Source organism: Polyodon spathula, chromosome 22, assembly GCF_017654505.1.
Source record: "Polyodon spathula isolate WHYD16114869_AA chromosome 22, ASM1765450v1, whole genome shotgun sequence".
Taxonomy (NCBI): Eukaryota; Metazoa; Chordata; class Actinopteri; order Acipenseriformes; family Polyodontidae; genus Polyodon; species Polyodon spathula.
In genome coordinates this window covers 7,280,447-7,308,036 of record NC_054555.1, presented here as the reverse complement: position 1 = coordinate 7,308,036, position 27,590 = coordinate 7,280,447, and the positions used below count along the sequence as shown (strand labels likewise).

The 27,590-nt window shown below is 37.6% G+C and overlaps 1 protein-coding gene across 2 annotated transcripts; it reads left to right on the top strand.

Moving 5' to 3' along the window:
• Window positions 1–242: 242 nt before the first annotated feature.
• Window positions 243–27,590, top strand: LOC121297210 (protein FAM53C-like). Of its 2 annotated transcripts, none has more exons than XM_041223355.1 (5): window positions 243–276; window positions 3,979–4,236; window positions 5,137–5,188; window positions 11,943–12,784; window positions 24,864–27,590. In XM_041223355.1, the coding sequence occupies exons 2-5, from the start codon at window positions 4,159–4,161 to the stop codon at window positions 25,143–25,145; spliced, it is 1,254 nt and encodes a 417-aa protein (XP_041079289.1). In that variant the 5' UTR covers window positions 243–276; window positions 3,979–4,158; the 3' UTR covers window positions 25,146–27,590. The 2 variants fall into 2 exon arrangements, with proteins under 2 accessions (XP_041079289.1, XP_041079288.1); XM_041223354.1 differs by lacking the exon at window positions 243–276 and adding an exon at window positions 2,229–2,322.

Genomic DNA, 27,590 nt, shown 5'->3' with positions numbered 1-27,590 from the left:
TTAAACAAAATAAAATAAAATAAAATAAAAAAAAAAAAAAAAGGGAAACAAACGTTATTTCACATTTCGGTTTTCAGCTATTAAATTATAAAAACAATAATTTTGTATTACAACCATCGCTGTTTTTTTTTTTTTTTTCCTAAATGACTTTATTTTGTTTTCAGTCTGGTAGCCCCCTCCGACGGTGTTGGTATCTCCTGGTAGCTATTTAAGCCACTTGCAGGGCCTGTCGTTGCTCCGTGCTGCTCAGGGTAAATAAGGAGAAACGTCAGGCAGGTAATTGTCAATACAGGTGATGTTGAACATAGTAATTGTGGAATACAGATAGGTGCAACTTTTAAGAGTGAACTATTAAAAATATTAATATTAACTATTTCATATAATGTGAAAGGAGAAGTCGAAGCTAATATGTATTAAGATAAATACAATACCGCACCATGCAAAACATGGATTATATATTTTGCAATTACTAATAAAATGTCAGCTTTTAAAACATTTTTTTTTTAGGTCAGAATGATTTAATGTAATACGTTATCTTTCATTACGTTTGTGTGTTTACAAATAGCACAGTTGTTATCGGTATACCTATGTAAATGTTCTGTATAGTGTTATATATGTGTGTGTGTGTGTGTGTGTGTGTGTGTTATATATATATATATATATATATATATATATATATATATATATATATATATATATATATCATTGATATATATCTAACTATCATTGATAGGCATTATTAAAAACATTAGCTGGTTATGATTTTTGTAATACGCTGCAGAATTTGAAAGTCGATGCATCCTTTTTTTCGTTTAATAAGAACAGCATGAAAGCTTGCTTGTCTGCCTACCGAGTGGTTTCTAAGGTAACCGGTGACTGAACAGACCAGACCTGCGTTTATGCTGTCCGGTATAGTTCAGCACACCAAGACAGTCGCGCACACACATGGTCTTGTTCTGCAGATAGAATCCAACTTTTAATTCGTGTTTATTAATAATAATAATAATAATAATAATAATAATAATAATAATAATAATAATAATAATAATTGTATCGGGTTTTATTTTGGGGACATTAAGTAGCTATTAGTTTGTTTTATTAAAATACAGAGGCAGCGATAGGTTATTTGGGAATGCTAAAAAAAAAATGCATTGATGCTGAATACTTATGGGAGAAGATGGCCTCGTGGCAGTAATTAGTCTTGTTTTATTAAAAACAATCGGCTTTTAATATTATCCCCCCTGTCAAGTTTTTTTTTCTTTTATTTAGCTTTGCATACATTATAACAATACTGTATAAACTCGCTGCACTGTATTTACAGCGCACACTTTAGACCACCTGTTCTTAAAAAAAAAAAAAAAAAAAAAAAAAAAAAACAGAGAGAACTCTGCATTGCCATGTGTTAGGGTTATCAAAGTTCGCACATATAATAGTCAAGTTTATATAGAGTATGTGGCCACTTTGTTTTGTAATGAGAATAATCCAGTTAATGTAAAGGTTGTAACCGGAATTTTTATCATAAAATACCAGTTCCAGCTGTTGCTGGCCAATGAGTTGGATTTCTTTGTTCTACAGCTTGATCTGAAGGAATCAATGTTATGTTTAATTTGAATAACTGCTGATTTGCCTCAGACCAGTAGTAAGTTATTTGCATAATTAAACATACTTTTTTTATACAGAAAAAACAGATGCAAATTATTTTTGCATAGATTGCATAATCATTTATAAGGTGTTTCTGAATGTGTACTTGTATTAAGCAAATAATCATGGATGTTTTATAAGAACAAAACATGGTGTGTTGGGAATTTCTTTTGTGTTTTTATGTATCTGTTCAGTGTGGGGAACATGTTCACAATGCAGCTATGTAAAAAAGTATACATAGATTTGTTTAGTCTGGATACCATAATCAAAGGTGCATCTGAACACATTAGCCTGTCTATCTGTGTCTGGTAGTCCTGAGCACTTCAAGAAAATCTTACTTGTTTGGCTTCAGCATTAAAAGCAATATTTAGGTATATGCAATGTGAAGTACAGGACTCCATCAGAGTACAGAGCAGGGACTGGGTTAATGTTTATTATTATCATTAAGAAGGAACTCGGAACAGATTTCTAAGGGACAGAAGAAAAGTCACGGGAGGGGTAAAAGGGAAGTGTAACTTTTTTTTTGTTTTGTTTTCAAACCAGCAGCATTTGCCATTCCTTGCCTTGTGACTCCTATAAATTACATTAAACCTGAAGGAAGCATGAGGACAGCATGGTTTACCAAAGACTTCATGTTTTTTCAGAAGAGTCTGACATTGGCAGTATGCTTTATTTTACTAGGTAAAATGTGCTACTAAAAAGTACACACTTGCCCTGCCATTTCAGAAGTGTTTTTTAATCTACTTTAATCCTTTTTTTAGTATCCAGGTATATATAACCTATGTAATAGTTTGGATTTGCCTTTAAAGTTGTGCAAAAGCTTTGCAAATCTGTCCCAGGGTTTGTAGGAAAATGCAATACCAACAAATATCCCACAAGTGTGTGAAGATTATATCTTGCACCCAGCACGGCCCAGGGAATCCATTTGCCTTCTCCCTGGCAGATTATCCCTGTCACACCATTTGGTTTGAAGTTTAGTCTGCAGTATCAGTGTAAAGAATACAGAAAAAAAGTGTGGGGGAGAACATGTGCCTTTTTATAATCTTAAAATTATGCATGGATGCCATTCAGTAAATTCTTCCATTTAAAACTTGGTGGAGGTATGTGCATATTGAAACAGAATACAATAAATACAGCCATTGTGGTGTTTTTATGTCCAGAGGTGGCAGGAATGCATGTAGTGACCAACGGTTAAAAATCAACTTTTTGCTGCCCCCTTTTAGAAAGTGCACAACTGTCCTTTATGTTGGTCTGCAGACATTCTTGCCTCCTGGTATACCTAACATATTGTAGTCATTTAGGCAGAAAAGTAAAAGGGGTTTTGGTCAAGGCAGAATTATGATCTGAAAGTGCAGTGCAACAGTCTACTTTGCATGATCTGACAATCCCTATTTAATTTTGTTATTTGCCTTGCAGGCCTTTTCTGTAAATACTAACCCTTACTAATTGTGTACTGTGCAGAGTAAGGATTATTTGGCAGCCTCTTTTGATGAAGGCTGTGCAACAGGATTTCACGTCTTTGGGATATTCCCCAAATCTGACAGCTAGTTGTGTTTGTGTGGAGATTTCTGTCCTTGTAAAATAATATTCCTATTTAGCTATAAAGACTGGGTTAGATCTTTTTTTTATTTTTTGTTTTGTTGAGCAAAGCCCTTCTGTGTCTTTTCCTGTATCTCTTTCCGCTGTACCAGCTGCTGAGATCGCCAGTGTTGTCTCACGGCACAGGAAGCGGCAGAGGTTTGTAATTTTAATAGCAATGGTGTCACGGCTCTCGCAGGAAATCAGAAACCCAGTGGTAATGCCATTCTGCTTGTCCACACATACTGTGAATTTTTGCATCTTTCACTAAACAATGTTTTTTTTTTTTTTTTTTTTTTAATTTTTACAGCGTGGTTGTGGGGTTGATGTTACAAGAGTAATGTAGTATGTTTTTTTTGCTCTCTTCCATGCGAACCTTGCACCCCCTTAAATGCATAACAACGTCTTGAGCATTCTTGTTTTTGATTATCATAACTTTTTGTTCTGGTTTCCTTCCAGTCTGCTATATGGCGTAGCGTATATATTTTAATTGCATTTGGAACCAACGTTAAAGGCATTTTATGGATTTCAATGACATGGCAACTGTTGTTTAAATGTTGATGTTAAACTAGATAATGGTATTTACACAGGTAGGTTGGTAGGTCCATTGGGGTGCAAGCACACATAGATGGCAATAATTATAATAAAAAAAAAAAAAAAAAGCTAAAAGCACAGTTGCACAATAAAATACAATTATGACTTGAGTTCACTGTATAGAGCCAATTGGCAAAGCTAACATTTTGTTCTTCATATGTGCAGGCTGTGATGATGGATTAACCAGATGCCCTACAGCAGTCGCCACAATGAGTGCCTCCAAGTGAAAAGCGGGGCAGGCAGCCTGGCCGAGTGACGGGGCCGTGCCAGTGTCAGGCGTGGCGGTGGCGGTGGACACTACAAACGCTTTTTCCTACTGAGCTTGGCAGAGCCCAAGACAGTACCATGGTAACCCTCATCACCGAGCAGCTGCAGAAGCAAAGTCTGGACGACCCCAAATGCAGGGCTTTTAATCTCAGCCTGGTAAGATGCAAGCTGACCAAAGTCTGTCAATCGGATTTAAAAAAAAATAAAAACAAAAGAAAGCGTTGCTATAGGTATAGCATTGCTACGGTGTGACGCAAGTAAATATCAAGTCATGCTAGGCAATAGCACTGTTACGTTGGAGCTAGGATTTTAAATCATGACCCAAGTTAACTTTCAGTAAAGGTGCACTTTAACTTAATATACATAACCTGTGTTTGAATGCTCACATTGAAGTCCTGGAACTGCTTAGGAGGATTGGCGTTTCACCCTTTCTGCATTGCATACCCTGGCTCACTCACAAAATGTCAGCTTGGCTGGCTCAAATTTGCCTCCAAAACATGTCTCTGGTGTTTTATTGGGGACAGTTCAGGACATATGGCTGGCCATGGCAGGGTATGCATGCTAAACTGTAACAGCTGGGATAGTTTCTGCTTTATTTCATCACCGATATTCCTTGAACCCTAAAAAAAAAAAAAAAAAAAAAAAAAAAAAAAAGCGCCTAGTTTCTGACAACCAGTATTGGTCTATACTTGAGTCCGCATGATTCTGTCTAGTTGAATGAGATCTTGGCATTCTTCTTTTGATCCTTTCACATTTGTTTGAAGCAGCCTTCATGTTTTGCTTATTTAGTCTTCTGAATCGGGGGGGAAAAAAAGCGATGCCCACACTGACGTACAAAGTAACAATGTTAAGATTAGCCAAGCCCTAATACACAAATAAGTTTTCCCTTACTTTTACCCTTGGGGCGATAACTTTGTGTCCTATTACACGCTTTAAAAATTACCAGCATTTGGCAATAACAGTGACAGCTTTACTGTTTGGTTCTAGACGGGTAACTTCTGAAAAGCTGCATTGGTATGCATGTAACACAGGGTTTTTTTTTCTTCTTGTCTTTAGTCAGTGCCTGATCATTCCAGCACAGGAGTCTGCTGGAACCCATTTAAACCAGGTAGGGTTGTTTCTGTTGCCTTACTATGTGTTGTGCCAGCTACACACGCCACAATTACAATGATGTGGCTGGAAAGCAAATCAGATAAGGTTTTTCTAGTAAATATTTACATAAATTGAGTAAAATAATTTACATAAATCAAATAATTATTGTGCAACACTAGGAGGGTAAATTTATACCTGTCTGTCTTCCGGGATGAGGAAAAAGGAGGGTGGGGATGAAGGAGGTTTAAGAGGAAATAGTCTGGAGTCAGTGATACTGAATACTGACCTTTTCAAATTGGAACATGCACTCCTGTAATGGCCGCAGAATGTTTCGTGTTATGCAGTTGTGTGCTATAAGGTGTGCCGTATGTTTGCTTAGTAGATTTCTGTACAGCGTACTGTAGTGTTTTTATGGGGTAGTCATGCATTATACACAGGGTGTTCATTATTTTCCAGCACACATGCCAGTGAATTTCCAGAAGTTGTATGTGTTTTTTTTTTGGTAATTATCGGATACAGTCGATACTGCCTGAACAAGAAACTGATAATCAGGATTTCTGCTTAAATGGGATAAAACTCAGGGAGACAGTTTTACCCAATGCTGTTTGTTGTTTAATTGGGATACAGTATTTTCAAATGAAGGGAGATCGCTTTTCAGAGCAAGACCGGTTACGTAGTGCAGTGAGTACGTTATTACGCTGTGACTTGCATAAACCACCTTGAACTCGAAGGAGGAGTCTTCTATGGTTTCTCAGACTGCTGCTGCAAAGAAAGTTGGCGTGTCAACATCGCAGGTGCCTCGCCTTGTGATAAGATATGATTTTTATTATTTTTCATTTCATGTAGAAATAAACAGCGATTAATTTTGTTTTAGGATTAAAATTATATGTTTAACATTTAATCATAATGTGATTTTATTCTTTTTCTTCATTTTGAAACAAAATGTGACCCTAAGGTCGTCTCAACTGCCTCTCGTTTAATTGGGACAGCCGCTTATTTGGGATATTTTTCATTCTCCCGAGGCGTCCTGATAAAGCGGCACAGACTGTACTGTTGTCTCGCATTTTTGTGTTCCGTCTGCATTTAAAAACTTAATGCCTAATTTTGCTTGCGTGTATCCTATCCAAGTACATACCAGGCCCAGTCTTGCTTATTGTATCTGGTGTTGCTGCAGGTTATAAATGATAGACCACAGAAATACTGAGTAAATATGTTGTTTAATCTGGACCAACACACACATTCTTCCTGTTTTTCCAACACAAATTAATGTTTTTAGTTACCATATTCAGATGGCTTTCTTCAGAAAAGTAGGACATTATAATGGGTTTATTCTGTAACATAGGGTCATTGCTTTAGTAGGAGAAAAAAGTCAATAAATATAAAATGTAGAAAAGGTTACTGCAAGTATGATTCTGCCTCATGGCAGAATAACCGTGGCATTGCATCAAAGGAAGCACATCAACTTTAATATACTGTATTTGGGTGATGGTTACTGGACACTTATAAGGATTTATTTTCACAAAAGCATTAAACAGCTAGACATCATTGTAGTCTATCTTTTTGAGTTAATTTTTTGATGTACTGGAGTTCAAAGAACAAATATTATTTCCGGGCTTGATTAGCAGACCAACTGATACTGAACCTTATTGATGTGTACTCTGAGTGTTGTAAAAGTTCAGCTTCATGTATTGGTAGCTAAACAGTAGCTTTTTCTAATAAAAGTTCAACAGATGTTTTGGTTTTGTTCATTTGATACAAGTAGTGCAAACCAGAAGATTTCTCATCAACAGGATACAATTATTCTAGTTTAAACTTGTAATTATTTTTAGTTTGTGACGTGAAAGACTTGGGTTTCTGTCTGTTTCGAGCTAGAGCAGCTGGTTTCATTGAACTGTATTGTCAGGGTTTTGAGTTTTTAATTTGAAAAGCTAGTTGTTGTCATTCAGTTACTAAGAAACACATCAACCTGAGGCTGGAACCTGCTTGGACAACATATCTTGCTCTGTGCTGCACTACCTTCCGTGGAGCTTGTCACTCCTCTTGTCTGTAACTATTAGTGCATGGTGTCTTATTTCTGTTTCTTCATCTTCAGAGTAATGGTGAATATTGGTAAATGTTATCTACTGGGCAGACCTGTAGGTGTTTCGCACTGCAGATACACAGCAAAAATTTTAGGGTGGAATGGCAAAAAAAATCAAGGCATATTTGCATAGTAAAAACTAGTTATATTTTATTGCATCATCATTCACTGGTATTGCTTTGAAATAAGCTGCTTTCAGGAGACGTAACAGCTGTTCATCAATTTGAGACAGAGCACTCTCCATTGCTTTTGCATTGCCTGACATGTAGTTCTTGCATGCAGCAGAAGAAAAAGGTCCTTTTTTCTTTTTATTTCTGACTCTGTTTTCATTTATGTATGTTAACTACTGGATACTTTGTACTGCATGCATGTAACATCAAATGAAAGGCTACAAAATTGCCTTTCACATTATGTAAGTTGCAACTGGATCAGGCAATACTATACATGGTAGAGATGAGAATATATATATATATATTTGTTGTCATATATATTATATAAGAAAATATATATATATATATATATATATATATATATATATATATATATATATATATATATATATATATATAAAAAAAAACTTTTTCCAAAAACATGTATGGTCACAAATATATTATTAGTAATCATAGATGGCTAAAAAAAATAAAAATAAAAATACAATGCACTATTGATCATCAATATGAAATGAACATGAGGCGCTGGAGAGCTGAGCTTCAACGCTTTCCAACGATACCGCTGCTTCAGTGACGGAGCAGTAGACTCAAAACGAAACCTTAGCTGTGAACTCTGTCTCATGATGAGAGGCTTAATTTCAGGCAGTCGTTGTTCCAGATAGGAGTACCGCATACATACACTGAATACGCTTGAGTAATATGTGCATAACCTTCGGTGCGCTGGTGCCCCAGAATGAATCAGGCTGAGTTAAAGCGAAAGTCGCCGCTTGCAAAACAACATCTAGATATACTTTAATGTGTCGTCCCCCCCCCCCCCCCAAAAACTGTTTACTTATACTGTAGTGTACTGTTTCTATAATGCTTAAATATGCTGCAGAGAATCGCGTACGAGAGAATAAAGTCTACCGGCACTTAAAATATCGAGCACTACTTATTTATTTATTATTATTTGTTTATTTATTTCAACCAGAACTGCTGTACTCAGAGTGCAGCTCATAGTGCTTTTGTTACTGACACCCACTTCCTTATACATTGTTGTAGCGTTTCAGGCATTTAACTTGAGTGAAAAATAAAGTAGCTGGGTGTCTTAAAATATCTCTGCAGGATTTTCCTGCACTGATAGTTGCAGATAAGCGGGAGCAACTTGGAAAATATGGGATTTCCGCAATCCTGCTCAGAAATTCAAGCCCTGCCCTGCTCGGCCAATTGTGTGGCGCTCCCTAGGAACCCCCGGTCACGGCTGGTGACGATCTCCTATGATCTCCAGACTATAGGGCGCATCCTGCACTCTGCGTGGAGCGCCTTTACTGGCTGTGCCACTCGGGAGCCCTGAAGGTTGTAGCTTTGAACATTAGATATTAGACAGTTGGTAGGGTTTTGGGGATGGTTTATAAAATTACTTCAGCTAAAGAATTGGTTAACATAAATAATGCTGAACACTGCCTCTGTTTTAGTAAGCTGTGTCATTTACACTTGATAGTTGTTGATTGTGTCAGGCTCACAAAGTTACAATAAACCTTTAGTAAAAATTGAATGAATAAACATTTAGCACTGCAGTAGTAAACAAAACTTACACATCAGTACTGGGTTAATTGTGACACCCCTAGCCTCGGTGTAGTTGTGCTGTATAGATAAATTGTGAACTGCTTAGTTTTTTTTTTGTTAGTTGACAAGTTAGAGCTGTAATCTTCTAACAACATCAAGCAATTCTAGTTTATACTGTACATCGGCAGACAATTTTATTGCAAATAATATACTAGTGGCAAATGGTAGCTGAGCAACCAGCTTTATAAAATGAATAAAACCCATCTGAAATGTGAAATATAATCCATTAGCACTGGAGCTTTGTGCACGCAGCTAATATAACAGTGAAAAGAAGTGGGCTTGATTTTTATAGTGCCTGAATGGACCAGAAGCCTGTTCAGAAATGGGAAGCAATGACCCAAGTTATACTAAAGGGAGTTCTGTGTTATATGACCTATAGTAAGAAGACTGCAGCAAGTATATGAGGTTTTGTGGTTTTTTACTTGTCTGTCATCAGGCTCTGGTAGATAATGCTGCAAACGAGGTGATGTGGCAGCAGCACAGAGAAGAGTTTTATGTAATTGTTTCTTTTTAGTTATGCTTTTTTTTTAAATTTTTTTTTATATATATATATAAAGTGAAGGAGTAGACGGAAGGGACTGTGGTTCTTGAAGTAGTGGATGTTAACCCCATATTGCAGTGCACGCCTAACTAGATGTTCAGTGAACAATAACAATAATTCAATTGTACTGCATCTTAATTCAATCCCTTTTTAAAATATGTATTTTTTAGTGCAGAGCTATATTGTTCTATGATTGCTGGGACTGCATTTATTTCTTTCACAAATAATTAGTTTTTGTTGAATGATCACATTCCAGGAGATTAGTAGCTGGTTATCTTGGAATATACAATGTGATCTATCAGATATACGCAAATAAAGGGTAACTTAGCATGCCTTGCTTATAAACAAGGCCTTGTTTAAAAAAGGATGTTACCATTGGAATTAATTGTTGGGAATATTACAGTATCTTGGAATAGGTTCCAGAATTTATAAAGTGTTAGATTACACTGTGTAACAAAAAAAAAAAAAAAATGTGTTCCTAGGTAGTAAGTGTTATTTCCTAATTGCTTATGCCTCAAAAGTATAGAACATGGCTATTATTCCCCACAAACTTTGCTTTTGTGACCAGGACAGTGATATTTCAAAATATCACTATCTCCAATGGGAAAATGGGCAAATGTGTGTCTTTTCGTTCACATAGTCAGAAAAAAACAACATATGAATCCAAATTAACATGTATTTATACTAAAGTAATACAAAGATGACTACAAAAGATTTAGAAGTGAGTAGTTTTTCGAGATTTACAATTATACTGTATTTACACATCTGCCCATTTCCCCATTGGAAATAGTGATATTTTGAAATATCACTGTCCTGGTCACAAAAGCAAAGTTTGTGGGGAATAATAGCCATTTTCTATACTTTTGAGGCATAAGCAATTAGGAAATAACACTTACTACCCAGGAACAACAATTGTGTTACATAGTGTTATTAAACATATGTACATACAAATAGATGAACTCCTGATTCATTGCAGACAGCAACAGCAACCCACCTTTCCTCGTTGTGGCTTTTTATGTAGAGTTAAGTACATGAAGTACTTTTTGTGAGGCATGTCCCACCTGCCTCCTCTCAACAATGGGGTTGCATTTTCAGTTATTCTTTAACCATGGTAAAGACAAGCACACCTGTCTTAGGTGACAATGCATTTTTGTGAATGATTCCTTTCCTTAGGCTATTTTATACAGTGAATTTTTTTTTTAAACATATGCACTTGTATACAAAATATGTGTTTCACAGAGCTGTGTTATAATATTCGCAGTCAAATTTCATTCTCGGTGTTTACAAATTGATCGACTTTAGGTTGCTGTTGGACATTCAACAACTCTTATCTTGCCAATTACTTTTTCTGTATTCCAGTGAATTTCTTGTTCACATTTTAAAGAATAGTTTTACCAAGTCTTTGCAAATCTTGGCAGCGCTGTAACATACTTGCATGTTCAGAGTTTTCTTCATTATGCTGTGCCACAGAGGACTCTTTGACATCCGTCACTTTGTTTCCAACATTCCATTGTAGTGGGTAATCCTGGATTTTATATATATATAATTAGATATGATCCAGGATAAATACATTTCTTTTTTGCAGTCTTTCATTTAATCAAAAATCTCAAACTATTTGTTGGTAGCCTTAAATATTTGCAGGTAAAATAATTACACAGTAATGTCTTTACTTTCAGCTAAATGCTTTTAAAAATATTGAATCTTTCACTGTTGTCCAATCAGAGCTACCTGTAAGTATTCCCAGTGTGCAGGTGATTTAAAATGCAGCATGAACCCAGATTGTTGTAAATCTGAATCTTGGCCATAAAACTAAGCTCTCTTCTCTAAGCCTGCTTGGTGCAGTGTTTTACAAAATTAAGTCTCAGCCAAGGCTAGGATTCCAATCTTTGTTTGATTAGTTACCAACTTACTGCTGACTGTGCTAGGTGGTGTATAAAGTGGAGGTGAATTATTTGCATTAAACCTACCCATTGCTTTTAGTTTAGACAAAAAGAGATATAAAGGCCCAGAGATTTGCAGTTTTTATTAAAATCAGTTTGCTCAATCTACAGGATGCAAGAAAAGCAAGTTATGAAATCACAGACTTTACTGTGAAATTATTGCCATACATATTGTGAATCTTAAATTGGAAATCCTGTAAGCATAACGATGTCGACCAGTTGGGATTTAGACTTGTCGGGTACTAACCAAATAATTATTGTATTGTTCCTTTGGGGAAACTGCAGTTATTCCAGTTTATGGTTCAATATACCTCCTGGAGTATATATGTTCACACAGATAGAAAGCACATACACAGACATTGTTCATTGCTTATTTTAATTATTATTATTATTATTATTATTATTTTTTTTTTATTTTTTTTTTTTTTTTTCAGATAACGGTAGTTGGAGCATATTGAACCCTTCACCCAAATTCGATCTCCATGACAGCATGGGTTTTAGTGCAGTTAGTCACACAACTGGCTACAGCTTTGGCACCAGCAGCTACAGCAGTAGCAACAACAGTGGGCATTCCCTCCAGAGATTCCATGTGCCCAGCACCTCCGTCACAGACCTGTCTGCTGCCAACCAGGAGAGCTCCAGCACTCCTCCTGCACCCCCCACTAAACGGCACTGCCGTTCACTGTCCGTACCCGAGGACCTGTCCCGCTGCAGATCCATCTGGCGTCCCAGTGGCTCCAAAATCTGGACCCCGGTCAAGCGCAGGTGCAACAGTGGTGGAGGCAGTAGCAGCTGCCAACACCAAGGGCTTCAGCGCCCATCCAGCCTGCGACTCCAAAAGGTCAACAGTGCCTCCCTGCACTCCGTCAAAACCAGCAGCCCAACTTTCTTTAGCCTGGCCCTGTCCCCAGAGTCACCCATCCCATGGTCCTTCTCCCCAAGCAGCGGCTTCGGGGACTACTGCTCCTCCGCGCTTCCGCTCCACTCGGATTCGGAACCCTGCTTCTTTCCCTTCCCTCCTTCCTTCTCATCTTGCTCTCAGCGGAGGTTCTCTCTGTCACCTGTCCACATCCAGGAGTCGGCCCATTTCCTTCCCCCAACAGCCAGCAGCACACCCTCCTCCACCCCAGAGCTGGGACGTCGTGCCCCGGGCCTTCTCCCTCGCAGCCAGTCCCAGCCTTGCGACCTTGACCACCGCAAGGCTGGCCTCAAGCGCCGCCGTGACCAGGAGGTGCGATGGAGTCGGCCTGTGCTTGACTTCTTCAAGATGAACCAGGTAAGGAAGCATACAGGCCACTGTTGTGGCTCAATTTAGACCTTTAGATTGTATTTAAACATAGTTTATTTGGGTGCAGGTATGTGTTTTTTTTTTTTTTTTTTTTTTGTTTTGTTTTTATATTTATATATAGATAGAATCTCTCCAAAAAGTTTATGGATGTTTTTAGCTAGGAGTATTTTACACACATAGATGTAGTCTTGCACATAGATCTGTGTCAGCCACTGTCTGTAATTGCTGTTAGTATTCTCTTCAGGGCTCTTGTTCAGTGTGGGAGCCAACAGCAGTAAGCAGAACTGATATTTTGTATGTAGGCAGCTATTTGGAGTTGTGAAAGCCCTCTCCGGGGTTTATGTCAAAGTAAACAAGAGTAGGGCAGATGGCATCTCGAGAGTACACCAGTCATCAGAACTCAACTCATAACTGGGACACCAGTACACTTGCTTAAAGAAGCTTACAACTCCTTGCATTGTCGTTTACAGTTAACTTCTCCCTCTTCATTCTAAGAGTTAAATAAATGTATGGCAGCTGATTCAGTAAAAATAAAGATTTATATTGCCTTTTTTAGTCAAAAGTATGGCTTTTGTTTTCATGGCCTATTATAGGACCTATTAAAAAAAAAAAAAAAAAAAAAAAAAACCTCCCACACTTTCTCCATAACCATACAAATATGAAATCGGGAATGACAGATGTTGGAAGCTCAGTTTGGATTCTTGAGGCTGTACAGCAGCTCATTTTCCTAGCTGTTTCTGATTTGAAATCTATTGCATTCATCTGCCATAAAACAAAAACTCACCTAGAGAAACCTTTTCAAACCAATGAATGGTTGAACCAAACCGGATCTAGGAAGTAGATTTTCTTTGGTTAAGTGAGGAAGAGCAATTTTTCACTATTTAACAGGAAATGATCTGGCTGCATTAGATCCATGCACTCGTATGAAAGTGTTCAGTTAATCTGCAGTGTAGTAAATATTTTGTGAAAAGAAACAAGTGATGTTTACTGACTCTGCCCAATTTTATGGCAGCTTTGTTGTCAAAATAATTGTGGAACGGCGAGGGGTTTGGGTTGTGCTGAATTCTCCAGATGTTTACTTTTATGTAGCTCATCAATCAAGATAGTGTATAAAAACAGTATACCACAAGCTTGCGTAACAAGGTGTGAGCAATGCAGACGGAAAGCTATTGCCAAGACTTGTCACATTGTCAGCAGAACTTTGTTGCACAGCTGTTTTATTTAGTGCTGTATCTCAGCCCCAATCTGCAATGTGACAGTCTTTCTCATTCACTAGTATGATATTTGATGCATTGAGTATGCCTCTGTTTCCATGCTTCAGTAAGTGTGTGTGTCTCTATTTATATATATAATTTTTTTTTTGTTTTTACTGAAAGCAAACGGAGGAAGTGAACTCTCAGCCACCAGGCTGTGAGTTTCCTGTTATTACTTTCTAAATATATCGGAGGCGGTCGGTATGGCTGACATGGGAATGGAGTTTTATGCAACAGTACAGTAACGCTTCATTCAACAAGGCCTTTTGATCTGGCTTGGGTCATCACACCTGAAGTTTACTGTGAACGGTAACTTTTATATCCTGTTCACCTAAAAGTATGACTGTACAGGGCTGGACATGCGGACTACAACAAGGTCGGCATGGAAGGTCAGCGTGAAATGTTTTTGACCGAGAGGTCTTGCCCGGACATATCGGTCAAGTTTATTCTGTAGGGCCTTGGCTGTAGCAACATCTGTGGATTTCGCTTTTGTTTTATTGGTGTTTAATGCATGTTAAAGCAGTTTAGTGCTTTTACACTCTACATGATTTTTTGTCTGTGCCGTGGAAACGTGTTCTTCTAGAAGAATGCATTTCAGAGCACCACAGGAATGCAGGGCTGGACATAGAGGCAAATATACTGCATCATCTAATACAATGCTTTTGGGAGGAGGTGATCACGTGATGGAGTCAGATCGATGTAATGATGCTGGCTGCAAAATGTTATGTCTGTACTTGCTCTTGTTAATTGTTCCATGTAGAACTAATAATTTTTATCCTTTAGTGTTTTGTGTCTAGTTTACAAACAAATGTGGAGCCTATTGGATCTGCAAAAAGTTAAATCCAGTCACTAGAGTCTGCAGATATGACAAATTAATATGGAAAGGGATTTTTGATTACATACATTAATAAAATCGATTTTGTAGTTATTAAAGGAGGACCTGGCTTGTTTTATTTTGGTTTAATCAGGAACGATTCACCTTTTTAGATAACCCTGGCTGTGTGACAAGCCGATAGGGATTTGCATTCCCCTGCTGTACTGTATTGGGTAACCAATAGCCATGGAGTGGAGCCTCACTCCATTGCTCTGTCTGTATCCTTTCCCTGCAACAAGCTGCCTGCTTCCCAGAACAAAAGACTGGGCTTTCTGTCATATCGCCTTTGTTTGGAGAAGAACGCAGCTGAACTTCTCTAATTTATGCAACTGTTTTGAATTAGTTCTTGCACAATAGCAAGTCCTCTCACATTGCAGGTCATTTGTGATAATTGTGAATCCACATAGATCTGATGCTGTATGAATGAAAGGCCTCTGATTTTAACCTTGCACGCCTTTGTGATAGATGAATACAGATTGACAATATCTGTACATGCACAGACACAAACAGGATGCACTTAGCTGCTCTTTTCTGTTGTTCCCAGTGACGGGGACCTTACAACTTTAAGAATCGGCCGAGGTGCTGCCTTAATGGCTCTAATGTTTGCCATTCTTAGACATGGGGGGGGGGGGAACATCGCATAGCTGGGCGTAATTGTTATACTGGGGGTTACTTTGCAAGGCTGGAATGGAGACTTTCACCTGCTGTTGCTTTGATTTCAGTGAAGGCTGGTGTAATGGTGAAATCTAAGCGCTATTGTAACATGAGATGAGGCTTTGTCCTAAAAAATAATGCACCAGCAAACTCCCATTGCATCCTGGATTAGCAAGAGAGAAGTAATTGAATTGGGAATGTTACTGGAGTACTCTGGTGCCTGTACAGTACATTGTGGTGTTAGAACACCAAGAATAACATTTACAGTATTTTACTTGGCTTTTATAGCCTCAACCAATTGGAGGTCGCACCCTAACAAGTCTCTGTGACCCTGATTAAGTTAATCTAAGGAGCATCAGTTTCTTCACAATGAGTGACTCTCTAGAGTTTAAAGAGTATTGTGACATACTGTACAGACAGACAAGCTCATGCATATGAATTCCTCCACTGTATTTCTGTCACGGGGGATAATGAAGGCCACTGAACATGCCAGGAAGCAGACAGTCCACCAAATTAAGCATGCAGCTCTTTATGAAAAGTTGTTTGTGCAGCATTAATGGAGCTGTATTGATTCAAGTCTTATAAAGGAACAGTTTTATAATTAAAAAAGCGTTTTTTATTGTGCTACGCAGCACACTTTTCATGAAAATATATTTTTAAAAATCGACCAATTCACAAGCCCCCGGTGCTCCAGTTTTTAAATACCTTTTTTGCAGAAGCAGGAGGTTTTTGTGCACTAAAACACCCCAATTACAGCCCCTGTCTGCCCAGAGGTATTGAGAGTCTGTTCTAATTAGCCACAGAGCATCTCTTTTGTTTGGTTCAAGCACTCCAGTTCCCTGCTACAGCTGGCAGCCGATCCTGAATGTCCAGGCTTTGGATTGAGAGCAGGGGGCTCTGTTTAAACACTGCCAGCTTTCACAGAAGGTAGGGGGAGAAAAAAAGATGATTTAAATTGCTGGTGGAGATGGATACAGAAGGCTTATACTCCTGTCTACTCTTTTTTTTTTTTTTAAATAGTTCTGCCATTAATACAACCATGAAGTGTAATTTAGATGTACTGCAATTGAAAGCTAACAGATTACAACAAAAGTTGTTGCATTTCAATTTAAGCACATGATGAAGGGAAGGGTGTGTGTGTGGTGCTGAAGAATAAATTAGTGCTAAAAGAAAATAAAATAATTCCTTAATTGTTGGATGTTAAGAATGGCAGACAAATTCACTTTGCAGTGTATGGCTCCCAGCCTGTTAACTGTCCTCATTGGGTTGGGGTTTTGTAATGGGGATATGATGCATATTTGAAACCAGTGATCCTCATAACTGCTTTAGTGTGGTCACAAAACAGGGCTACTAATATATGCTAGTTTAGTTGTATACAGTAAATAAATTAATGCAGAAAAAGAAAACATATGAATAGGCTATCACAAAGGTTTTTAATTGCATTTACATTTGCAGAAAAGAGCTTATTGTAGCTTCTGTTTTATTTGGTTTCAGAAGCTGCTTTTTTTTTTTTTTTTTTTTTTAATGTACATGGGCAGGAGCAGCCGCAGTTTCCCCCACTGTTGCATCGACCTTTGTTAATGCCAGATTCTGGTTAAGCACTGTGTGCATTGGCTTAACTGTTGTGCAAGCTTGCATATTCATCCCCCATGGAGAATCTCTCATCCTCATTTATAGTAAACATGTCATCCTAGGAAACACTCTGCATAATCACTTTGAAGTGTTGCTCATTTAACATAATAGGCTAAATATTTAACAGCAGCACTAAAATAAGAAATTCACATAAGTTTTGTTCTATTTATAGATTTTTATTTTGAAGTTGCATTTTCATTGTTAAGTGAAAGCTAAAAGTTTGAAAGTTTCAATACATTGTTATTATTTCAAAATTGTCTAGTTGAATAATACATTAGTATGAGTGATAAAAAAACATTTTATTCAGCTTATTTGTCACTGTGGTGGTAAATACAGTTCGGTTTTTGAGGTTTTAAACTTTTTTTGGTTTTACCGAACACATCAAAAACGTGTTTGGTCGTCAAAAACAGCTGATTAAAAAAAAAAATGAACCGATGATAACTTTCCAAATGTTTATAATGGCAGAAATAGTCCTGGGACAAATCCACACAGCTGCCGTGTATTACAGAAAGCCCACTTTGTAGATTAAATTAAAAAACAATATTATAAATATGGATTTTTTTTATTTACCTTTTTCTATGTTTTTGGTGTGTGTGTGTATATGTATGTATATATATATATATATATATATATATATATATATATATATATATATATATATATATATATATATATATATATATATATATATATATATATATATATATATATATATATATATATATATATATATATATAGGATTGCAGTGTGAGAAGACCTTGACCTCCATGCCCTGTGCCCCCAGTCTCTATCCAGGGCATCTGCTCCCCTGTTCACCAGTCTGCTGGGCTAGTGACCCCGTCCCGCTGCGCTGTCGCGCTGATTTCAAAGAGTTCTAAGGACCTCTTCAAAGCACAAAGCCAGCCACTATGGAGTTTGAAGTGCAAATTATTCTATTTGGCATTCTCTGGCTATTAGCAGTGTCACTATTCTGTGCAGACTGCTGTAGGGAAACAAACATCGCCTCTTGGTATAGAAAGGAGAAGCATGCTTTTTTGCGTGTGGTTTTTTTTTTTTTTTTAAATCTTTTTAGGTTAAATTTAGATCTGGGTGGAGGCTCTGTACAGTCCTTCCTTTCTGGGACTCCATGTACCCAGTTCACATGTTATGTAGTCCTTGGATCCAAGTTCTCCTGGCCCACAATCCCACTCTTCATACCCCAGCTCAACTGGGGTATGCAATGTTATGTGCGAGTAAAAAAGAAAATATTGAATACCTACCTATTATTGCTTTCAGCTTATAACTTGTTATAGCTTGCAATTCTTGGTTTTATAATTTAAAAAAATAAATAAAATGTGCTTGTTATGCAGGTCTCAGTTGTGTTTTACATGGATGTAGGGAAATGCTTCCTATCATAAGAGATGCTGGTTGAACTTGAAAGAAATCCCACACACTCTCCAAAGGGTTGTTGGCGTGCAGAAGGTAAAACCTGCACTGTGGGCAAATCCAAAAATACGCCCAACTACTTAAATTGCTCTCCAAAAATGTTTGTTTTTGTTAACTTGTACAGCTACTAGTCTATTTTAACACTGATCTGTGTTGCTTTGCAGGATGTCACCATATCTTATTTCTATAGAATTGCAAGATAATAATTTGGACTGCTTTTTATTATTTTTAACTTTGGGGTTTTCTAACACTATATCCAATTTTGACATGTGCGTGAAGTGTATAAGAGTGTGGTAAGCCTTGCAACGGATATCCTGGGTGGTGCTGCCAGTCCTTTAAATATATTCTGTGCATCCTGTGGCTCGCAACTGTATCTGATAGCTATTGGCTATTACAACGCATTCCTCTTGTTACACAGACCTAATTATCAGCTTTGGCCATCCATACATTATATATATGCTCATGTAGTAGTCTGATTTTATAAAGCTTCAACTTAAACTATATGGCCACAATTGTTTTAAAAGTCTGAAATCTTTTGATACTTTATTATTACTTTATCTTTTGATACCTTCATTTCCGTCAGTGATTTACTGTTATACAGTATGCAATGCTGTACACCAATTAGTTACTTTGCTCTGTACCTGTTAATTAAATCCGGTTTCTGTTAAAAAGGCACTCGCAGTCGCTTCTTGCATGAAATTTCACAACTCCTTTTCCAGCTTTAAAGCCACATTTGGCTTCCTTCTAAAGTTATCTGCACTACGCAGCCTTATAGGGAGTTCTTACGGGTCATAGTGCAGAGTCACACAGCCTCTTATTAGCCAGATTTTGCTAGCAGTAATATAGGATAGAAGCTAGTGTTCCAAAACCAGGAGTATGTGTAGTATGAACACTACACAATATACGTTCTTGCAGCGTAATGTGGTTCAACTTACTTCAAGTCTCACAATGGTAATTTGCCCCTTAACCTCCAGATACTTCAGTAGTTATTTGTTCCAGTGCCAAGCAGCAATGATAAAATGCTATCAATCTCTTAGCTAGCTCCGTCTGCCTTTTAGATTCTGTACAGAATAGTGGTGTAATGGTCAGTGATTTTTAAAAGGACCAGTGTGCTCTATCAAACAGGCAATTTATGATGCTGGGGGGAAATGTGTAGAAATGTACACAGACTATAACTTCTCTGTTGACTCAGCAGTACTGGTATCGCTGCTATTTGCTAACCTTTCCTATGTGTTAACTGTATCTGTTGTATGGGGCTTGTGATGTCATAGGCTTTGAGAACCTTGTGAGAGCAATGCAACAAAGCCTGCGGTCGAGCAGAGAGCGGAATTGCAGAAGCCACAAGACCTGAGAGTTTTGTGTGGGTTTGACATTGCATGGCCTGTTTTTAGCTGGTGCCTCGGGTCACAGAAACCGAAACCAGAGGAGGTACCTGCACTGTAACAAAATGTGCAATTGGCCTGTTCTCTGAGGTAGGCTCAAGTACCTTCAACCCGAATGACTTGGTGAGTTAATGCAGTATGCAGACACTATCGAGGTCAGCATACTGTTTATTGCATATTGTGATATTAATTAAGGCTGTCGCTGCTTTGCTTTTAATGTGTGCACCCCCCTCCCCCACTGCTCGTTCCAAAATTGTTGCCCTCTTTACAACCAGCAGGGAAGTTATCGAAGTTGCAGACTATACCTGCACCAGCCCAGTGTGTGTAAAAGGGTTTATATTAGTTGACTTTGAACTCTCTTTGTAGTGGAGCTCTGAGAAAGTTAATCTTATCAACACGGCGTGGTTCGCATCGGATGAGTGCATGTTAAATTCTTCATACTGGATGCCTGTCCATGTATCAAACACAGGCAGACTAAAATGGTATTGGTAAGCAGTTATAGCAAGGCTGTGAGCATGACATGTGGTTTGATTAGAGAATCCAGATAGAAGGTAGCTTGCATATGTTTTGCATACAGCTGCTAAAAAGCTTAAAGATTGCACTGCTGCCGTTAAACTTAATCCCAGGCTTCTAATGGTGTGTTCTTTGTGGTTTTTTTTTTTTTTTTTGGGGGGGGGGGGGGGGGGGGGGGGGTGTGTGATGGTGTATGTGTACACATCAATAGTGCGTTAATCAACCTGCTTACTTTTCAACGTCATTGAGATTTGTTAAAACAAGGTTCGTATAAAAAGTCATTTTCAGTGTAAAATGAAAATCCTCTGTTTTTATAAATGCATTTTTTTCCAGAATTTGAAGCCCTACCCTAAATGCAACCGGATGATTGTCATGTCATGACATTTAATTCCAATTCTAATGTGTAATGTACACATGCATCACATTATCTAACCAGTTTTAGAACTGAAATTGCTTGCTACATTGCGATTCACACATTCCATATGCTCCTATTTTCTTATCATATACAAACATGTGAGTCACAACGCTGCAGGCAATATGCTAGATATTAGAATTGAAGCGCTTAGTTCAATACAGTGAAAGTCTCAAACAAGCAAGTGTCACCAGTGAGTTTTGCTATTTTTGAAGAATACCAGGCTATATGATGATATCAAATATTGTACACTAAAGCCCACAAAACCACAGGCAATCTTTTATTTTTAATGGAAATGTTAAGTATGTGGATTAAAAACAAAAGGCTGTCATTTTATAAGCAATTTTGCTAAACTTTGTTTATTACTCGGTAAAATGTTAACGGAATTGGTTTTCTGGTGCTTCAGTGGAATGTCACCTCTATGAAAGAGCACAGAGGAATCTGGCCCCAGCGGTTTTTTCCCTACATTAAATTATATTTAATTCTTTAATAATCATTATTAGAATAGAAGGGTATTGTATGTGCATTTATTCCAGCTACATGTTGCACATCTGTTCTCCCATTCTGCACACTTTCTTATCTAGCTTTGGAGATCCTGTTTCACCCCACAGTGACCCCTGCTGGGCAGGAGGCCAGTTTAGCCACAGACTGTCTGCTGTGTCTTCTCAGCAACCTGAAGGACTAGTGAGCAAAGGATCTGAGAATTTCCTTCCTGTAGGAGCTGATTCGATTAGACCACCCTGCCATCACAGACGTGTGAACAACACTCATCTGGTGGTTCCAGTTATAGGACTACATTATTTTATTAGGCAAGAAAACTTTCATAACACAAAGCAGGTTAAATGCATATTGTTGGGATTCTCCGTGGTAAATATACCATTAGCTTTCAAAATATACATCCTGGCTCTTTCAGAGCAATATGCATGTGATTTAAGCAGTCTGTACTAAAATAAATATCTTGTCTTTCTGATCTCAACGTTAAGCCTAGACTTTGGTTTATTATAGGCCTACCTCTTGTAGATATGAGTTTGTAAGCTGATTTGTGATGTGGATTTTGGATTCCGTTAGACAGCTTAGTCACAGTGATAAATTTGCTCAGCTTTTGCTCCTGTGCAAATTTATTTTTTAAATGTATTAATTCGTTCATGTTAATTTGTTTAAACTAGAACATCATTTACATTTAATCGCATATTTAGTTTTATTTTCTTCTGTTTGTTTGTATTTTAGAAAATATATAAATGTGTGCCAGCATAGTTAGTGACTCCTGTTAAATCCTAGCTCTCCAGAACAATGCATTTCATGTCACGCCTGCAGATGTCCGACAACAGAGAGTGAAAACAAAAACAAACGGGTATCTGAAAGAGGTGAATGCAGGTCCAACTGCATTGCACTAACAAACCTGTTTTGTGTTGCGTACTCCTGGCTGTGTGCATTACAATATGAAAACTGGAGGCCTGTGCCAGTGGTTCCCAGTTTCAATCCATGTTTTTGTTTCAAGACTGATGCATACAGAAGAGTTATCCTAGATAATCTAGCAGAGTGGTTGAGCAGCATTAAAACTGCATTTGCGTGGGGTGGATGGGGGTGTTCAAATACATTTTAATGTAGACAAAAGGCTTTAAATTGAAGGGGTTAATTTCAGGCTGAATTCTCCACTCTGTCAGGATCATAACTCATTGAATCCTTCCCAGCAGGGCCAGTCAATGGATTCCCTCAGCTCCACACATCCCCTGCTCGCTTCTTTGTCTTCTGTTTTGACAGATAACTCAAGCTCTCTGACTGCTTTCCACAGCAGCTGGGGACAATGGAGATGTTCAACATTTTAAATACAAACCTTCTCTTTTTTGAGAGGGCATCTCCAAATTGCAGAACAGAGTACATTTTCTCATTTCAAAGGGCCTCAATAACAAGGCTCTTTTTTCAGTTTCTCAGTTCAAGAAACCAGCTGTCCGAGTAGAGACATACTGTAATATAAATACTGTAACTAACTTTGGTCAAGATAACACATAACTTACAACCGACATTGTCAATGTGTTTTACAAGTACAGGGTTTGAAAATGTTGTATTCATATTTACAAGACTTAATCTTTTTGGAATAGCTGTTTTGGTAGCATTACTGTCTGGTAGTTGACCGCATTGGGAAGTTACCCATACTGTACAATGGCAACTATATTTTATAGTCAAGCAGCACCAGGAGGCAGAGATTGCAAAGGATTTACAGCTTCTGAGGCTGGGTTCTTCTGAGAGAATTCGACCATTGATTACTTTATCTCATTAAATTATTGGGGGGGTTGTTCTTTTATCTGTTGGGACATGGAATAAGCTATTTGTTTTTTGACTTTTTTTTTTTCTTCTAAAAAGTGGGCAATTTTATATACAGGATAAGTGAAATCGGCTGCACTACCTATATGCAAACAAGTCTTACTCCAGTCTCGAATACTGGCAAGTTCACCAACATAATACACTATATATATATATATATATACCTCTGTGTGTTTAAACAGCTTACAGCTTTTGTAAGGTGCTTGCATTCTATTAATAGTGTGGTTCATGCTGCTGCTAGGCTTCTGCAGTTTTTGTCTGGTAGTCTCCCCTGATGTTAACCCCATACGATGAGCGTGGATGGAAGCATTTAAGATCAGTGCTTCGGACTTGGTGCATTTCTGCCATCTTCAGCGAGATTGTTCTGGGGCTGCTAGTTTGGTCAGGTGGAAAAAGAAACTGTAACAATCCTTAAATCAAGTTGCTGAGTAATACTGCACCAGCAGAAATACTGAGAATTGAGGTGTGTTGAACATACAGTGCAGAAAAATGTAAAAATAATAAATAAAAAAAATCAGGAATGGCTGTTCTATGAATGCATATTTGAGTTTTATAGCCAAGCTTCTTTAACTGTTCAACCTTGTAACCTCCTGTATAGTAACCTTTTAATTGGGGGTTCACACAAACCAGTAAGGATCTGCCTCTGGGATATTAAGACAACTATGGGGAGAGCCGAAAGTGCTTTATTGGTTCCCTTAACACTACAACCACCATGGTAGTCTTTTTGACGGTTTTCACCTTTTAAAATTAAAATGTACTCTGCGTGTGTGAAAGATACAAGGTTGTCCATTCTTGTCTTTTCCTAAATACATATATTAAATACCCTGATGGCGTTTGAAAAGCCGGATTGCAAAAAAAAAATACTTATAATCCCTCTACCTAGAACCACCAGACTAGTCACTTTGACAGCCTTTTTTACAATACATGGTTTTTGTTTTGAATATAACCTACCTCCTATTTTATTTTGATATACAAACCTGTTCTCTGCTGGACCTGGCAGCCGTCTGTTTTGTTTTGTACAAGGAATGCACTGGGGAAAATATCAGTAGGAAATATTTCAGCTTGAAGCCACAGTGCTTCGGCAGAAACGTTTCAATCAGAAAACTGCAAAGCAGCTCAACCTGGTTTTTGTGCGACACAGAGTGACACACATGCAAGAGAAACCCTATATTACTTCAGGTTTTACGGTTTTGTATGCACATGTATCTGTTTACACACTAGTTTCTTTTGAAATGCTTATTTTATATTTTTCATTTTTTGAAGTAGTGCTTTATATATGGTTAGAGAAAACCTTTTATTTTTAATTTTAAATAGTGTTTCGGCTGTGCAGATGTTTGATATGATGTGCTTGAATAAAATTGTTGTATCCGATAATTTAGTATTTCATTTTAATATTGCTGTTTAAAAAGTAACTATCATAATGACTGCCAGCGGCAGTTTTAGGTATGAGTATAACCGCGGCAGTTCTAGTGTTAAACCAATTCCTTTGGAAATCCTCCATTTCTGATTAATTGGAATAAGGTGTTTTAAAATGACCTGTATGAAACTTGAATTAGTTTATTTATTCTTAACCATTTTTTTTCCCCTCTTGTTTTTCAGACACGGAATTGTACCACCCCAATTTACTTAGAAATTGAGCGAGAGAGTTGCAGTGACCCTCGGAAGCTAGCTTCCAGCGAGGAACCCTTTGCTGATCTGGTGACAGAAGACATGTGTCCGGAGGTCCTCACGACTGTGCAGTACTGTCCCAGCAGCGGTGCCATCGGGACTCTGAGCGAGAGTGAAGAGGAAGAGGAGTCAAAGAGCGAGGCTGAGGATGAACAGACCGTCTTTCAGAGAGACTGCACAGAACTGGATTTAAATCTTATTGAGGAAAACTGAATGTTCCGAGTACTCTCTGGAAAACGAAACAAAGTGGACTGACTAGGCCCCAAGCCGAGGTCTCTAATTGGTGATGGTGGGGGTGGTGCTGTGTTTTCATAAATCTGATGCAGGTAGCCATCAATACTGACCCAGTGGCTGAAAACATTCCACGGCTTGGCCTTCTTTTTTTCTGTTTCTGTCAATCCACATTTTTTTTTTTTTGTTTCTTTCACATCACTCTCTTTTAAAAAATAAATTGTTTGACAAGTGAAGAATTAGAAAACATTTTTTTTATCATTAATTGAAGTACAAAAAGGCAACATTCAATTGAAGTCTGTTGAAAATGGCATGAAAGTAATCTGTCTGTTTTTGGTCTAATATTTAATGTGGAGTTTAATGCACTGGGAACCCCCTTTTTTAAAGACTTTCCAATGGCTTAGATTTGGATTTTGTTCAGTTCTATTTATGTTACGAAATATATTTCGTAACATAAATTTTTTTAATAACGGCATCAAGCACGGGAACTACTTGCATATCTTTAGTCAAAATCAGAATAATTTTAAAGTGTTTGAGAGAACGTTGTCACAAAATGTGGCATGGAAGCAACAGAGCTTTTTGTAATTGGTTTAGCTGCCACTGCTTCTCTTTGTGTAAAATTAACAAAACCTACAGAGCTGCTCCCAGGCTTTTCTGGCCAGTGATATTCTTAGTATGGTTTTGAGCAGAGCAGTGAGCCTTCTCTTTAGAGTTCAGTGTCTTGGAGCCTCTTATTTTAAATGCTTTTTAACGTTATCACTTTCTGAATATAAAAAAGTTATTTTTTATGTAAAATTACTTAAATGGTGTTCATTTTTGCTTACGGAAGTCACATTTTAAGAAGCTGCAAGCTGCCTGTTTTGAAGAATCAGAACCTCGGTCACAAGCAGTCTTGGTCCCAAACCTCAAGATAAATACAGTAATCTTTTAAGTGACTACGTTTAACACAACTCTAAGGTTGCGTTTTAGTTGGTTAAAAAGATGGCTTATCAAAATGGAGGCTCCCAAGTTTTAAAGGAGGAAACAATGGATCACCTTGCCTCTACGCTGCTGCTGAGCAGTGACTCCTTGTAATTTAAAAGCTAGGATTGTGGTTCTTGAAAGACGTACTCGATATGTAACACTGTTATAAACTAACTAAAGCACATGTGCTATCGTGATTGAAGAATTAAGTGTTGGTATATTCAGTGGTCATCCAGATCAGTTTTAATTGTAATAATTTGCAATTGAAGGCTGTGCACCTAATTTTCTGTGCCCTTAAAAGAGTTGCAGAAAAAAGCAACAAAAAAAAAAAAAAAAAAAACTATGTAGAGCAGGTAAACAAGATGTGCAAAGTACAGAGCGGGCGGGGGGGGATGAAAAAAGATACATTTTGAATGTAAAAATGTTCCTTTTGAGAACATTTCAGGAAGGCATCTGCCAGTACACTAGTGTAAGCTCCTTTGTATTTCTGTATAGCTCAGGTTACAGTTTTTTAAGCAGGTGGGGATATTCCTTCACCGTTCTGCAGAGACTACAGTTGTGGAAAGTTTTTGTAGGTTTTAATTTTAGATTTGAACTTTATAGTACTGACCTGGGATTTATGACTTGCAAAAAGTTATGTCTTATGATTTGGGTTCAGCAGTGTAGTAACTTGTATTGGTTCACTTTCCTCTTTTGCAATGGCTAAAACACATGTGTGTTGGGTTTTAGGGAGTGGCTCTGTATAAGAATGGAATAATTAAAGTGCTAATAGTCTAGCACAGACTTATTCTGTGGAATATTGCAAACCCTGGTTTGTAAAATTGCCTTGAGAAAAGGTCTAATTTTTCAGTTAAACTTTTTAAAGAGGTTTGATATTTCATTCTATTAAATCTAATCATGGAACCAGTCTACATTCCAACCCAGTTGCCTTAGGTGTACCAGGATAAAAAGTTAATGGAAACATTACTGGCTTTTTTTTTTACACAAATCCTTAAAAGTCAGAGATTCTCCATCGCTGAATATCCTGTTTAGGAAAGTGTAATACGGATGTGATTTTGGAGGGACTGTGTGTGTAACTTTCTTGGTGTATTTGAACATAACGTTTCTGTAGCACTGCCTATTGCATTAAGTGTCGCAACGATTTGTAAACGAAAAACAATCTATTTGTGTTAAAGCGATTTTACAGGTTTAAAATGTACAATGTATTGTATCCAGGGCAAATTGAACTGAGGTGGGTGTTGATCAACAAAGATAACTGCGAGTCAGTGCTCTGCAAACAGGATGACAATGTAATCTGGTCTAGTGGCATCTGTCATTTTGAATATCTGTTGAAGCCTTAAGGAAACACCTGTGTAGCACTAGAATTGCTAACTTCTTGCAAATTAAAACATTCATGCACTGTGTTGAGAAAAAAAAAAAAAGCTGCAGTTTCATTCTGAAGGGCACAACTTATTGTACATTGAC

What these genes read in the sequence shown, in the direction of transcription:
- LOC121297210 (XM_041223355.1), top strand. Translation starts at nt 4,159, where the DNA reads ATGGTAACCCTCATCACCGAGCAGCTGCAGAAGCAAAGTCTGGACGAC. An exon ending in GGGCTTTTAATCTCAGCCTG is followed by an intron (nt 4,237 to 5,136) that starts GTAAGATGCAAG and finishes TCTTGTCTTTAG; the next exon opens with TCAGTGCCTGATCATTCCAG. An exon ending in CTGGAACCCATTTAAACCAG is followed by an intron (nt 5,189 to 11,942) that starts GTAGGGTTGTTT and finishes TTTTTTTTTCAG; the next exon opens with ATAACGGTAGTTGGAGCATA.